This window comes from Entelurus aequoreus, linkage group LG05 (genome assembly GCF_033978785.1).
Source record: "Entelurus aequoreus isolate RoL-2023_Sb linkage group LG05, RoL_Eaeq_v1.1, whole genome shotgun sequence".
In the NCBI taxonomy this organism is placed as follows: domain Eukaryota; kingdom Metazoa; phylum Chordata; class Actinopteri; order Syngnathiformes; family Syngnathidae; genus Entelurus; species Entelurus aequoreus.
Genome location: NC_084735.1, coordinates 60,512,073 through 60,527,500, shown reverse-complemented (window position 1 = coordinate 60,527,500; position 15,428 = coordinate 60,512,073). Strand labels below are relative to the sequence as shown.

At 39.6% G+C, this 15,428-nt stretch overlaps 1 protein-coding gene and 1 long non-coding RNA gene across 5 annotated transcripts in view; one reads left to right on the top strand and one right to left on the bottom strand.

Annotated features, from left to right (window-relative positions):
* LOC133650829 (scavenger receptor cysteine-rich domain-containing group B protein) overlaps positions 1-15,428 on the top strand; it is an 81,515-nt gene that overhangs the window by 18,804 nt on the left and 47,283 nt on the right. For 3 of the 4 annotated variants that reach the window (XM_062048507.1, XM_062048510.1, XM_062048509.1), the window contains 3 exons: positions 1,750-2,052; positions 6,120-6,188; positions 9,215-9,526. In XM_062048507.1, the coding sequence (XP_061904491.1) occupies positions 1,750-2,052; positions 6,120-6,188; positions 9,215-9,526 (684 nt within the window). The remainder of the gene's footprint in view (positions 1-1,749; positions 2,053-6,119; positions 6,189-9,214; positions 9,527-15,428) is intronic. The other variant, XM_062048511.1, reaches the window with a different exon arrangement.
* On the bottom strand, positions 1,817-13,993 carry LOC133650830 (uncharacterized). Its single transcript, XR_009826318.1, has 3 exons — positions 13,576-13,993; positions 11,710-11,783; positions 1,817-1,954 (listed from the first exon to the last, which is right to left on the bottom strand). It is a non-coding gene; the product is annotated as an uncharacterized LOC133650830 (long non-coding RNA).

The window sequence follows — 15,428 nt, the reverse complement described above, 5'->3', positions numbered from 1 at the left end:
ACCCGGCCGTATTGGCATGTGTTGCAACGTTAAGATTTCATCATTAATGTATAAACTATCAGACTGCGTGGTCGGTAGTAGTGGGTTTCAGTAGGCCTTTAAAGAGGTGCAAACAAAAATTATTGTTTCATGAGAAGTTTTTTTGATTTGTGAACACAACACACATTTCTCCTTGGGATGGGAATCAAAAACCGGTTCTTGTTCAGGACCGGCTCCCAGTGTTCTAATTCGATGAAATAGCTTGCCATTTTCTCAAACAGTTCCCTTTTCGATGCCAGTGGTTGGGAATGAAGTCATACGCAATGTGTGTTGTGACGTCAGAAAGCAAAATGGAGGCGCCGGGGCGAAAGTAACGCTCAACAGTTGATTACATTTTACAATAACTTATTGCAACAGCGCTACATGTAATAACTGTAAGTTTGCTACATAATCAAGAGGAGAACATAAGAGCAATATGCTGAAACATTTGAACACATGCAACAATATGTAAAGCTTATATTATAATTTTGATGATCATAAAGTTTTTGAAGACCCCACATTTTCTGAGAATTTCAATTCAAGGTTTTCATAAACGGTAAACCATAACCACCGAAATTAAATCAAAAGAAGGCTTGAAATACCATGTGTTGCATGTTCGTTTCATCTTGTAACTCTAAAAAAATATTCTAATATTTTGAGTGTCACCAATATATTTTCTAGGGAGATGACAAAAGATTTTTAAACGTTTTAAAAATGTTGATTCTTGAGTAATTTTCACATATGTTTTATTTTGTTAAATTCTACAGAATAATATTCATTTCTTATATTTATTTTCAAAATTTTTTTTGTCCAATGCTACACGCCTCTTAAGACATCACTGTTGGCTTTGTCATATGTTAGTTTCATATTAAACACAAATGATACTAATCTACCTTTTTGTACTTTTTTTTTTTTTTACAAAACAAGAATCGATTAGAGAACCAGTAAAGAACGAAATCGTCAAGCAGAAACAAAAGTGGATTCAGAACCAGACAACTCTTATCAATTACCATCCCTATTTTTCCCTGTAGTACAGTGGTTCTTAACCTGGATTCGATCGAACCCTAGGGGTTCGGTTAGTCGGGCTCAGGGGTTCGGCGAAGGTCAAGACACACATCGTGTAAATAAAAAATTCTCCCTATCGGCGTATTACGGATACGGCAACAGCAGAAGTCACACTGTGTGTAATTTGTTGTGAGTATATGCACTGTGTTGGTTTTGTTGTTCGAACAAGGTGATGTTCATGCACGGTTCATTTTGTGCACCAGTATAAAAACATGGTAACACTTTAGTATGGGGAACATATTCACCATTAATTAGTTGCTTATTAACATGCAAATTAGTAACATATTGGCTCTTAATTAGTCATTATTAAGTACTTATTAATGCCTTATTCGGCATGGCCTCATTATAACCCTAACCCTAACCAAATAACTCTAAATTAAGTCTTTGTTACTTAGAATATGTTCCCCTAGTGTCCAAAAAAACTCTAAATTAAGTATTTGTTACTTAGAAAATGTTTCCCATACTAAAGTGTTACCAAAAACATATAACTTTGTCTTGAATTTGAAAAAAAACATTTTATTTTTCACTAAAGAAGGGTTCGGTTAATGCGCATATGAAACTGGTGGGGTTCGGTACCTCCAACAAGGTTAAGAACCACTGCTGTAGTATGTATGTTTTTTGAAAAAAAAATGACCAAAAAAATGATATGTTATTTTCTCCTCAAAGTGGAACTGGTAAATGGGAATAACAGATGTGAGGGTCGTGTGGAGGTGCGCTACAATGATACCTGGGGCACAGTCTGCGATGATGACTGGGACATGGTGGATGCCCAAGTTGTGTGTCGCCAGCTAGACTGCGGCGTGGCTGTCGCAATGGGTAGCAGCTCTCAGTATGGACAAGGCACAGGATTAATCGTGCTGGACAACGTGGACTGCAAAGGGAGTGAAACAAACCTTGGTCAGTGTGACAGTCTAAACTGGGGCGTACACAACTGTTACCACTATGAGGACGTGGCCATAATATGTCGAGGTAATTGAGAATGTCAAGTCTTCAATTACAATGCATTTGGAAAGTATTCACAGCGCTACACGTTTTCTGCATTTTGTTATGTTACAGCCTTATTCTAAAATGGAATACATTAATTCTTGTCCTCAAAATTCTAGAGACAATACACCACAATGACAATGACAAAAGTTATTTTAATTTTTTTTGCAAATTCATTGAAACTATAAAACTTAAAAAAATCACATGTACATAAGTATTCACAGGTTTGTTAAATACTTCTTTGATGCACCTTTCACAGCAGTTACAACCTCAAGTCTTTTTTAATACAATGCCACAAGCTTGGCACACCTATCTTTGTTTAGTTTCGCCAATTCCTCTTTGCCCGTTTTTTCTTTGCAGCACCTCTTAAAGGCCTACTGAAATGAATTTTTTTTATTTAAACGGGGATAGCAGATCTTTTCTATGTGTCATACTTGATCATTTCGCGATATTGCCATATTTTTGCTGAAAGGATTTAGTATAGAACAACGACGATAAAGATTGCAACTTTTGGTATCTGATAAAAAAAAGGCTTGCCCCTACCGGAAGTAGCGTGACGTAGTCAGTTGAACATATACGCAAAGTTCCCTATTGTTTACAATGATGGCCGCATGAAGTGAGAGAGATTCGGACCGAGAAAGCGACAATTTCCCCATTAATTTGAGCGAGGATGAAAGATTTGTGGATGAGTAAAGTGCAAGTGAAGGACTAGTGGGGAGTTGAAGCTATTCAGATAGGGAAGATGCTGTGAGAGCCGGGGGTGACCTGATATTCAGCTGGGAATGACTACAACAGTAAATAAACACAAGACATATATATACTCTATTAGCCACAACACAACCAGGCTTATATTTAATATGCCACAAATTAATCCTGCATAAAAACACCTACGTGTTTGTTATGCTAGCTCCTCTGCTAGCTCCTAGCTCCATAGAACACGCCAATACAATTCAAACACCTGATCAACACACACAATCACTCAGCCCAAAAGACCGTTCACCTAACCCAAGGTTCATAAAGCTTATATATTTTTAAAAAGTTACGTATGTGACGCGCACATACGGTCAAGCTATCAAATGTTTAGCAGCCAAGGCTGCATACTCACGGTACCTGATATTCAGCTGGGAATGACTACAACAGTAAATAAACACAAGACATATATATACTCTATTAGCCACAACACAACCAGGCTTATATTTAATATGCCACAAATTAATCCTGCATAAAAACACCTGCGTGTTTGTTATGCTAGCTCCTAGCTCCTATGCTAGCTCCTAGCTCCATAAAACATGCCAATACAATTCAAACACCTGATCAACACACACAATCACTCAGCCCAAAAGACCGTTCACCTAACCCAAGGTTCATAAAGCTCATATATTTTTAAAAAGTTACGTACGTGACGCGCACGTACGGTCAAGCTATCAAATGTTTAGCAGCCAAGGCTGCATACTCACGGTACCTGGTATTCAGCTGGGAATGACTAAAACAGTAAATAAACACAAGACTTATATTTACTCTATTAGCCACAACACAACCAGGCTTATATTTAATATGCCACAAATTAATCCTGCATAAAAACACCTGCGTGTTTGTTATGCTAGCTCCTAGCTCCTATGCTAGCTCCTAGCTCCATAGAACACGCCAATACAATTCAAACACCTGATCAACACACACAATCACTCAGCCCAAAAGACCGTTCACCTAACCCAAGGTTCATAAAGCTTATATATTTTAAAAAAGTTACGTACATACGCAAAAAAAAGTTGCGCACATACGGTCAAGCGATCAAATGTTTAGAAGCCAAAGCTGCATACTCACAGTAGCACGTCTGCGTCTTTGTCATCTAAATCAAAGTAATCCTGGTAAGAGTCTGTTGTCCCAGTTCTCTACAGGCGTCTGTGTATCGAAGTCAAAAGTCCTCCTGGTTAGAGTCTCTGTTATCCGAGTTCTTCCATCTTGACTGCATCTTTCGGGAATGTAAACAAAGAAGCGCCGGCTGTGTACTGTTGTTGCGGACTACGTTCGAAAAATACGTCCATTTCGCACCGACAACTTTCTTCTTTGCTTGCTCAGCTTCTTTCTCCATAATGCAATGAACATGATTGCAACAGATTCACGAACACAGATGTCCAGAATACTGTGGAATTATGAAATGAAAACAGAGCTTTTTCGTATTGGCTTCAATGTGGAAGGCATACCCGTGTTCGCCGGTCTACGTCACGCGCATACGTCATCCTCAGAGGCGTTTCGAACCGGAAGTTTAGCGGCAAATTTAAAATGTCACTTTATAAGTTAACTCGGCCGTATTGGCATGTGTTATAATGTTAAGATTTCATCATTGATATATAAACTATCAGACTGCGTGGTCGGTAGTAGTGGGACTCAGTAGGCCTTTAAGCTCCATTAGATTGGATGGGAAGCGTTGGTTTTTATTCAGGATGTCTCGTACATTGCTGCATTCATCTTAGTCTAGTCAGGGAGGTGACTAATAACCTGATGGTAACTGTCAGAGCTACAGAATTCCTGTGGAGAGCTGATAACCTTTCAGAAAGACAACCATCTCTGCAGCAATCTACAAACCAGGTCTGTATGGTATAGTGGCCAGAAGGAAGCCATTTCATAGTGAAATGTTTGCTAAAATGTACCTGAAATACTCTGACCACCAGAAACAGGGGGGGTGAGTAAAAAGAAAAGACAGAGGCCAAGGGAAAAAAAACCCTCGTAGCCATAGCACACATAAATAAGTAAGAGGGAAAAATCAAATAATATAAAGGACATTAAAGACATTAAAAGAGCAGAGCTGATGCAACCAGCTGCCACTCCAGCGGTACCATTTCTACATACAGCTACAAAAATAAAACAAGAAACAAAAATTACCAATAATATATATTGCGCACACACGATTGCACCATGCATAGACAAGCAACCAAACAAAAACATAATTTCAACACCCAAATACACTGTGGTGGCCTCTGCGGTGTATCGTCTGCTCGGGTGGGGGGAGCATGGCCAGAGACAGGAGCAGACCCAACAAAGCAACCAAGAGAGCAGACTCCACCCTCGGCCGCCCACTAACTCTCAGCCAGTGTCCAGTATGCATGGATGAGCGAGGATGCGGAGAGACCGAGGTGTCCTATACCTGCTCATTCAGCCAAGACACTGTGAAGCTTGTTCGTCCCAGCGCTCAGTGCCAGCTCCGCAGCCCTGTCTCTTCATCCACATCTCCCCCAGTCTCTCCAAAAGGACTATGGTGTGGCAGAGACCCAGCAACTGGTCTCCATGGCCAAAAGGCTCCCGGGAGGCAGATCCAGAAGTTCACAAAAAAGCACCGCAGAAGTCACGAAAGTGCCACTCCTTGTCGCACAGTCCCAAAAGGTCCAGAACCAAAAGGCAAAAAAACACATGAAAACAAGAGGGAAACATCAGGAACACAAAAGGATACAAGAGCACAGAGCTCCTGCCACCAGCCACTACAGCGGCGTCATCTTGGAAAATTGTTTTATAAAATAAAGTTGTTGCAGCATCATGCTGTGGGGATATTTTTCCAGCAGCATCAACTGGGTGACTAGTCAGGATAGAGGGAAAGTTTAATGCAGTAATGTACAGAGACATTCTGGATAAAAAACAACGCTTCCCATCCAACCTGATTGAGCTTGAGAGGTGCTGCAAAGGCGAATGGGCCGAACTGCCCAAAGATAGGTGTGCCAAGCTTTTTGCATCATATTCAAAATGACTTGAGGCTGTAATTGCTGCCAAAGATGCATCAACAAAGTATTGAGCAAAGGCTGTGAATATCGGTACTTATGTACATGTGATTTCTACTTTTTATTATGTATAATAAATGTGAAAAAAACCCAAAAACATTTCACATTGTCATTATGGGGTATTGTTGGTGGAATTTTTTTTAAACAAAAAAAAAATGTATTCCATTTCCAAAAAATAAAACTAATAAAATAGGGAAAACGTGAAGCAAAGTGATGCACTGTATGTCATAATTTACAGGTATATGGAATAGTAAAGGGTAACTAATACAACTTCCTTGCCGATAGAACCACTGGTTGTAGGAGCAAAAGCTTCAGGGGATGTTACCACAATGTCCTCCAGGAACACATACTTAGGTAAGTACTCCCTGCACAGTAACTATAGCTTTTCTAGCGAATGGGTGACCAAACCTCTCTTTTGTCTGTTCAATCTCGGTCTTTGAACTGGTGTGTTTGCTTCGGACCAGAAATCTTATGCAGTCACCACACTTTTTTAAAGGGGGTGACAATGCTGATCTTTCGCAGAACCATCTCCATTGCATTCTGCCTCTCTAAAATATTTGAAAGACTGATTAATAAGCAACACACATACCATCTCCAGACTGGATAAAGTTGCATCATCCAGACTGTTTAAGTATTGAGAAGGTGGTGGTGGCTCAGGCGATACAGCAGGTTCTCTGAGACTAGCGGATTGGCGGTTTGACCCAATTTCTGCAGTCAGTGATGTTTTGTCCTAGTATATACTGGTATTTAAATGTGTTTGGTGATCGGAGAGGCCGTTGGAGCAAAATGGCATCCACGTTTCCACCAATGTACCCCAGGGCAACTGTGGCTACAAATGAAGCCACACCGCTAGTGTGTGACTGTGGAGTCATTTGCAAGAGAGGTCAAATCTTCCAGAGCTTAAGTAACACTTTCATCAGGGACAGTGTTATGGGATGAAAGTAATCAAAGTGATCCAAACATTTTACAAACACTCCCTTATTTAGCCAGCCTGTTGGGTAGACAAGGAAAGGGCCACCAGTTGGTTCAATGCACATGACCGCGTCCCATGCTTTGGAAGGACCTGCCTGAGTTTCTTGTGTCCACACAGCTAGCAGTTGTCTACCCTGGGTGTTGTATGGTGTAGAAAAATTGAGAGAGGTAATTGATGAGGAGGTGCGCCACTGTCCAAAACACTGATGTCATTAAAACACCAAGAAGGTGGTATGGCCCCTACAAACTCTCAAAACAGGTCTAGATACCTGTGTAGGTTGTCACTTAAGGCTTTTACGTTAGAGTCCAAATTGACCCATTTGGAGGATGACTCAAACATCAGCAGAAAAGTGCAGGTCAGTGACGTGGCTCGGCTGTTGAACAATCTACACAATCACTTACACTCGTTATGGAATTGTTTAGATGCTTATATGACAAACATAGTTTTTAGTTAACTTTTTCTCTATTGTTTTACCATTTGAATCTTTTTAATTTATTTTAAAATAAACATTAAAAAAAAAAAGTATTTATTTTATTTTCACTTGGATGACGCCCATTGGGTTTTGAGCTGGTGTACAAACTGTAGGGTTAAGACATATTTGCAAGCATCTGAGATGTGGACATTGGCAATAGTCAGAACAAGCATCCATCCATCCATTTTCTACCGCTTGTCCCTTTTGGGGTCGCGGGGGGTGCTGGAGCCCATCTCAGCTGCATTCGGGCGGGAGGTGGGGTACACCGTGGACAAGTTGCCACCTCATCACAAAGCATGTTGCATTTAATTATTTTTCCATTCTGAAAGTACAATTCCGTGAACAACATTGCTTTTCTATTGATGTTCTCATGCACCCAAGTCATTGTATTCATTGTATTGTACATTGTATTTCTATCTGATACAGAAGGCCGGTATTGCCGATACAGATTCTGATACTTCATACTTAAATATATATATTTTTAAGTTCCTAATTGCTTGTATAGTTTTGACTTTATTGTGTTGATCTGGATTACAACACAAGTCAAAGATTTAAGCAAACAATATAGAAATACAATAGAAGACAAAGTAACAATATCCAAATAATAAAAATAAATATTTCCTTATTCCCTTTACTTGCATGCAATGATAATGATAAATGGGTTGTACTTGTATAGCGCTTTTCTACCTTCAAGGTACTCAAAGCGCTTCGACAGTATTACCACATGTACCCATTCACACACACATTCACACACTGATGGCGGGAGCTGCCATGCAAGGCGCTACCAGCAGCCATCAGAGGCAAAGGGTGAAGTGTCTTGCCCAAGGACACAACGGACGTGACTAGGAAGGTAGAAGGTGGGAATTGAACCCCAGTAACCAGCAACACTCCGATTTGATGTGAGCTAAATAAAGTTAGTGAAAAATAACTTTTGTGTTGGCCGATACTAATATCAGTCCGAAATGATACAAGCAGGAATCATCCATACTTACATATTACAATTACGAATATTTTGTAGTGTGGAAAGCAAGTTCTCCCCAAAACTGCGTGGGTTCCTTCCAAGCTCACTGGCTTCCTCCCACCTCCAAAAACATGCACCTGGGGATAGGTTGATTGGCAACACTAAATTGGCCCTAGTGTGTGAATGTGAGCGTGAATGCTTGTCTGTCTATCTGTGTTGGCCCCTGCGATGAGGTGGGGACTTGTCCAGGGTGTATGTACCCTGCCTTTCACCCGAGTGCAGCTGGGATAGGCTACTGCCCCCTTGCGACCATGAAAGAGACAAGCAGTAGAAAATGGATGGATGGATGGATGGAATGTTGGAAAATATTTAATCAAGTGAAATTATTCAGAGAACAGTGCTAGGTATGAAAACACTAACCTTATGGCAGATTTCTGCTTTTGAAGTGGAGTGTTTTTGTTTTAGCGACACCTTGTGGTCACAATAATTCATAAAATTATTCTCATGATGCACAACACTGAATGATGCGGGCATGCTTATTGTTGATTACTCTTAGCTTTGCACAAGTAAATAGGCTGCAGGAATGCTTGTATTGAACATTATATCACAGATTGTACATGCAAGACCATGTCATCCGATACTTATTTTTTTTGCTGATATCTGAACAATATCCAATATCAATATCTGATCAGGACACCCCAAGTATTGGCTCTAATTAAAATAATTTGGGTTTTTGCCCCTAAAACATTCCTGTGTCCAAGGAAAATAAAACAATACGTAGATACAACTATCTTAATAATGTTACAATATGAATAAGAAAACAACCTTTCAACCTCATCACATAAATTCGATACTGAAATGACCCTTAGATACCATCGATATTTTTTTTTTTAACTGCCCACCCCAAATTGACATTGCCATACACGTTTCCTGACAAGACTGTATTCCACTTAATAAATATGTTCTCTCTTTAGATGGCACGGTCCGTCTGGTGGATGGAATGGACTTGTGTCAGGGTCGGGTGGAGATCTACCATCAGGGCAGGTGGGGGACAGTGTGTGATGACGATTGGGACGTGAGAGAGGCTGAAGTTGTGTGCCGGCAGATAGGCTGTGGCCACGTTATTTCAGCTCATACAAACTCTTACTTTGGCTACGGCACTGGCCACATTCTTCTGGACAATATCAATTGTCAGGGAAATGAACCACAGCTGACAAAATGTGCCAGCCTTGGATGGGGCAACCACAACTGTGGCCATCATGAAGACGCTGGAATCACCTGCTCAGGTACATTACGCTGGCTCTTAAAATGTGCTTTCAATTACTGTGCGGTTTTCGATTTACTAGTCTCTGCAGTAAATACTGAGAAATATGGAGCACAATTGTAAAGAGATGTGAATTATTTTATAAAGATTCATTTTGTACCGTAATGGGGAATTTACACTTTATAATGCATCTATAAGACTTTTAATTGACCTAAATTATTTGGTGTTGTTTTGTTTAGTTAGTTATTTTTGTTTGTATGTTTTTACGAAACAACAGTTAATACTAAACGTATTTGTATGTTCTTGTACAAACCCCAAAACCAGTGAAGTTGGCACGTTGTGTAAATCGTAAATAAAAACAGAATACAATGATTTACTAATCCTTTTCAACTTATATTCAATTGAATAGACTGCAAAGACAAGATACTTAACGTTCGAACTGGAAAACTTTGTTATTTTTTGCAAATATTAGCTCATTTGGAATTTGATGCCTGCAACATGTTTCAAAAAAGCTGGCACAAGTGGCAAAAAAGACTGAGAAAGTTGAGGAATGCTCATCAAACACTTATTTGGAACATCCCACAGGAGAACAGGCTAATTGGGAACATGCTTGGGTATAAAAGCAGCTTCCATGAAATGCTCAGTCATTCACAAACAAAGATGGGGCGAGGGTCACCACTTTGTGAACAAATGCGTAAGCAAATTGTCGAACAGTTTAAGAACATTTCTCAATGAGCTATTGCAAGGACTTTAGGGATTTCCCCATCTACGGTCCGTAATATCATCAAAAGATTCAGAGAATCTGGAGAAATTACTGCACGTAAGCGCTGATATTACGGACCTCAGGCGGTACAGCATCAAAAAGCAACAGCAGTGTGTAAAGGATATCACCACATGGGCTCAGGAACACTTCAGAAAACCACTGTCAGTAACTACAGTTCGTCGTTACATCTGTATGCAAGTTAAAACTCTACTATGCAAAGCGAAAGCCATTTATCAACAACACCCAGAAACGCCGCCAGCTCGCTGGGCCAGAGCTCATCTAAGATGGACTGATGCAAAGTGGAAAAGTGTTCTGTGGCCTGACGAGTCCACATTTCAAATTGTTTTTGGAAACTGTGGACGTTGTGTCCTCCGGAACAAAGAGGAAAAGAACCATCCAGATTGTTATAGGCGCAAAGTTCGAAAGCCAGCATCTGTGATGGTATGAGGGTGTATTAGTGCCCAAGGCATGGGTAACTTACACATCTGTGAAGGCACCATTAATGCTGAAAGGTTTTGGAGTAACATATGTTGTCATCCAAGCAACGTTACCATGGACGCCCCTGCTTATTTCAGCAAGACAATGCCAAGCCACATGTTACAACAGTGTGGCTTCATAGCAAAAGAGTGCGGGTACTAGACTGGCCTGCCTGTAGTCCAGACCTACCTCCCATTGAGAATGTGTGGCGCAATATGAAGCCTAAAATACCACAACTGAGATCCCGGACTGTTGAACAACTTAAACTGTATATCAAGCAAGAATGGGAAAGAATTCCACCTGAAAAGCTTAAAAAATTGGAAAGGAAAGGCCATGTATAACACAGTGGTAAAAATACTCCTGTGCCAACTTTTTTTTACAATGTGTTGCTGCCATTAAATTCTAAGTTAATAATTATTTGCAAAAAAAAAAATTAAGTGTCTCAGTTCAAACATTAAATATCTTGTCTTTGCAGTCTATTCAATTGAATATAAGTTGAAAAGAATTTGCAAATCATTTTATTCTGTTTTTATTTACAAATTACACAACATGCCAACTTCACTGGTTTTGGGTTTTGTAAAAAACAAAACAAAAAAAAAGTTTTACAACAAGTTTTTAATAATGATGTACCTGTCATTCAGTTGAATATGATTATAAATATTTCAAATTTTCCTTTACTTTCTAGTGTAAGGTAAAATTTAGCTAATTGCATTTTATGGGATTAAGCCTCCCCTGTCTTTCAAATTTATCGATGCCTCTGTTCCAAGGTCTAATCAAGGGTTTTTGGCTGCGATGAGAAGCAAATGTGAAACTTACAGCTGCTGTTTGTCACAATTAGGTAGAAGCTTCGAGGGCTCTAGTGTTTATTGAAACTCTGTCTGATTCTAACCTTCAGGATATACACACCCACAGAGAAACGCCATGTTTTAAGGGTGGTGTTTGGCATGATTTATGATCTTGCTCACCTTTTTAATCTCTGCACGGCGACAATTGTATATTTTTCCAACTCCCTTCAGTGGGTGGGCTCCTGCCATTCAACCTGTATAAAAGTGTACAAAGTTTAGTTTCTAAATGTATTTTTTAAACAGGTGATATAATTTATCTTGAGCCGGTGACATAACACATCTTTAAACATGAGGAATGAAACAGGGGGTTTAGTTAGTGTTATACATTCCTAATTGGATTTAAATTATGGAGGTAAATTTTTTTTGGACACAGAATTGATGTAACTGATTTATTTTGCATTTTGTAAATTATTTTTTTTACATCAAATTATGGTGACAATTTCATTGAAAACAAATTCAGTGTTTTAAAATTCAGTGTAAAAAAATTAAATGTATAAAAATGTGTACAAAAATTCAGTGCATAAAAATTCAGCATATAAAAATCCAGTGTTACATTCCCAGATGGCTCAGAGTCTAGGGATCGTAGGGGAACGCAACATAAAAGTGTATAAACCAAATGAGTTGTAAATTAAAGACACAGAAGCCAAGATTTGAAAACAAAAAACTAGAATTATTGAAAAGTAACCATGGGGGGTTACAACAAGACACAACACTAGCCTAGCTTGGGAATACAGGTGCTGTCAAAGAAATGAACAAAACATACCAAAAGACACCTGTGAAAAAGAAAGGTAAGCTTACTAACTAAAGCTATTTAATTAGCATAAACCAAAAACCTACCTACCTACTCTAGTCAAAGAGGGGGTCCAAAACATACAAGGGTGACAGCCACCACTAAGCCTGGTGTCTCTATACACTAGTGATGGGTCCGGCAACACCGATGCATCGGCGCATGCGTCGAGCTCATAGAGCGATACCCTGTGTCGGTGCGCGTATCGCTTTTAGAAAGTCACGTGACCGAACACGAGCTGTTTTGGTCACGTGACCGCTCATGAGCTGTTCTGGTCACGTGACCGCTCATGAACTGTATCGCACTGACGCCTGCGCGTCAAACTGTGTTTATTAGGAAGCGGCGCAATGCGTGTTGTTGACGAACACCGTTAGGGCCGCTTGCTGTCACTGTCACTCAAAGTTGCATTTCAAAATTACACAGAATAAATGTGTTTATTTTGTTTAGAATTCAGATGGGTTTGATTTGGTGCGCGGCATATATTGGCTGTGCGGCGCACGGTGTGCGCGGAGGACGCTTGAGCACTGCGCAATTGCGCAGGCGCGCACCTTAGAGGGAATGTTGCTCACAGGGCACAGAGGAGGCGTCAGTGCGATGCAGTTCGCGTATCGGTCACGTGACCAAAGCAGCTCATGATCGGTCACGTGACTTTCTAAAAGCGGTACGCGCACCGACACAGGGTTTCGCTCTATGAGCTCGACGCATGCGCCGATGCATCTGTGTGGACCCATCACTACTGTTACTAGAGAAGGTACAGGAATGACGGCGTGGCGAAGTTGGTAGCGTGGCTGTGCCAGCAATTGGTCACTGGGGTTCAATCCCCACCTTCTACCATCCTAGTCATGATACATGTTCACATTATTTGACTGTATCTAAAAAATATATTTTTATTTAAATGAAGATATGAAATAATCCTAAATGAAATACAATGACTTGGTTTATATTATTGTATATACTAGGTCATAATATCAGTGTCAGTTGAGTCGGTCCATAGGTTGCCTGTAGGGATTTTTAATGTCCAGCAGATGGCAGTATTTAGTGACACAGTATCGACACAGTATCAATACAGTTTTGCAATGTGTCGAAACGCTTCATGAGGCCTCATCAACCCATCACTACTATACACAAACAAATCCTACATGTGTAGTGTATAGAGGCCTCTGTCTAACCTTTCCCAAGACTAGGCTGCAAATACTTACAAAAGTTGAAAGGTCAAACAAAAAGGAAGACAAAAAAACAGGTGGCACAAGTTTAGCAAAGAGCTTAACAAAAATGATTACAAAACAAAATAGCGCCAAAGACAAAGTAACATCTCTCAAAGCTCCACATAGCATGTCAGAAAAAGAATCTACCCGATCCAGTGGTGAGCAGGTGGTTTTAAGCAGCACAGGATGATGAATGGTGGACTGGGATTGGCTGGCTGATCAACAGGTGAAATGAGGAGCAGCTGGGAACAGGAACTGGTTGATTAGCAGCAGAGGCAGTGATTGAGTGTGACCTGTACAAACAAAAGAAGAAGAAACACAAAACAAACAAACCACCACTACGTGGAAAGTAACAAGAGTATAAAAAGTCAGTGTAAAAAAAAAATCAGAGTACAAAATTTCTATGTAAAAAAATCCAGTGTTGAAAAATTTGCTGCCTAAAAAAGCAAGACTAATTTCCGGTAAATTAAGGCTGAAGCAATTGATCTGTCTCAGAACCAACCAACCAATGAGGTGTCAAGTTTGAAGTCACGTGACATGTGTCGTGCAAAACAGCATAAACATGGCAGTTAACTGGGATACCTTGGCATAATACACCATAATAAACACTTCAATGTGGCATGCTGGATGTTTTCAAACAATAGAAATGATTCCAATGGTTAAAATCTGCACTTTTGAGTGACATACGGGTTACTACAGTGACCATAGGAAGCACTGCTTCATGCAGACGAGGTACGGGTCAGAGTGGGCGGGGCAGCAACAAGCCTGAGACCTCGCAAACGCAAGTGTCAGACAGAGGCAGATTTCTACAACAAAGTTCTGCAGAAAAGAAGTTTATTATATCAAATAAGTGGATGTTTTTTATCCTTTTGCCATTATTTTTCACTTTGTTTGTTGCATCTTTGTTGCTCTTGCTTGATTATAAAAGATGTCGATTAAGGAGTTGGTCTGGGAAGTAGAGGAGCAACGATCATTAAAAAAAAAAAATCTGTGTTTTATTGTTCATAGTCAATATTGCAAATGCCACATTCTGTATTTTTATGTTTATTCTGAGTATTTTTGATGCTTTTAAAGACAGACACATAGCTTCAAGGTTGAGAAGTTTCAGGCCCCCATATTCATATTCATTGTACAAAACCTTTCTTTTAATCCTTTCTGATTTGCCGTCCCAGACAAAATCGAAGACCCTCCGCTCATAAATCTTAAAAAAGTTTTGTGATGGAGCTGGTAATGACCAAAACAAATAAATAAATTGAGGAATAATTAACGAGTTGACAATAGATATTTTACCATACAAGGTTAAGGATTTCCCTTTCCATAATTGCATAATTCTATCCAGCTTTCTTAGTCGATTATCATAATTTACTGAGCCTAGATCTTCCAGGTTCTCTGGGACAACAACACCAAGTATGTTAACTGGTCCATCTGTCCACAAAACAGGCACTTTGCATTCCATTCGAAAGGACGTTCCCTTTAGATTTCCGATCCTTAATATTTTACATTTATCATAATTTAGCTTAAGCCCAGATTGCTGTGAAAATATGTCCAAAAGATCAAGAAGGTTTTGCAAACAATGAGGATTGGGGCTTATAAAGAAGCTTGTATCGTCTGCATACATTGTTATTTTACTTTCAATATTATTATTACTGTGCCCTTCAATATTTTTATTCAATCTAACTTTAATCGCCAATATTTCCATAGCAATAATAAATAAGTATGGAGACAAAGGGCACCCTTGTTTTAGACCTCTTAATAGAGGTATTGTCCCAGAGATGTATCCATTATTGATAATTCTACAGTTAGTTTTATCATATAGCGTCTTGATCCAGAGTTGCCAAAATTGAAAA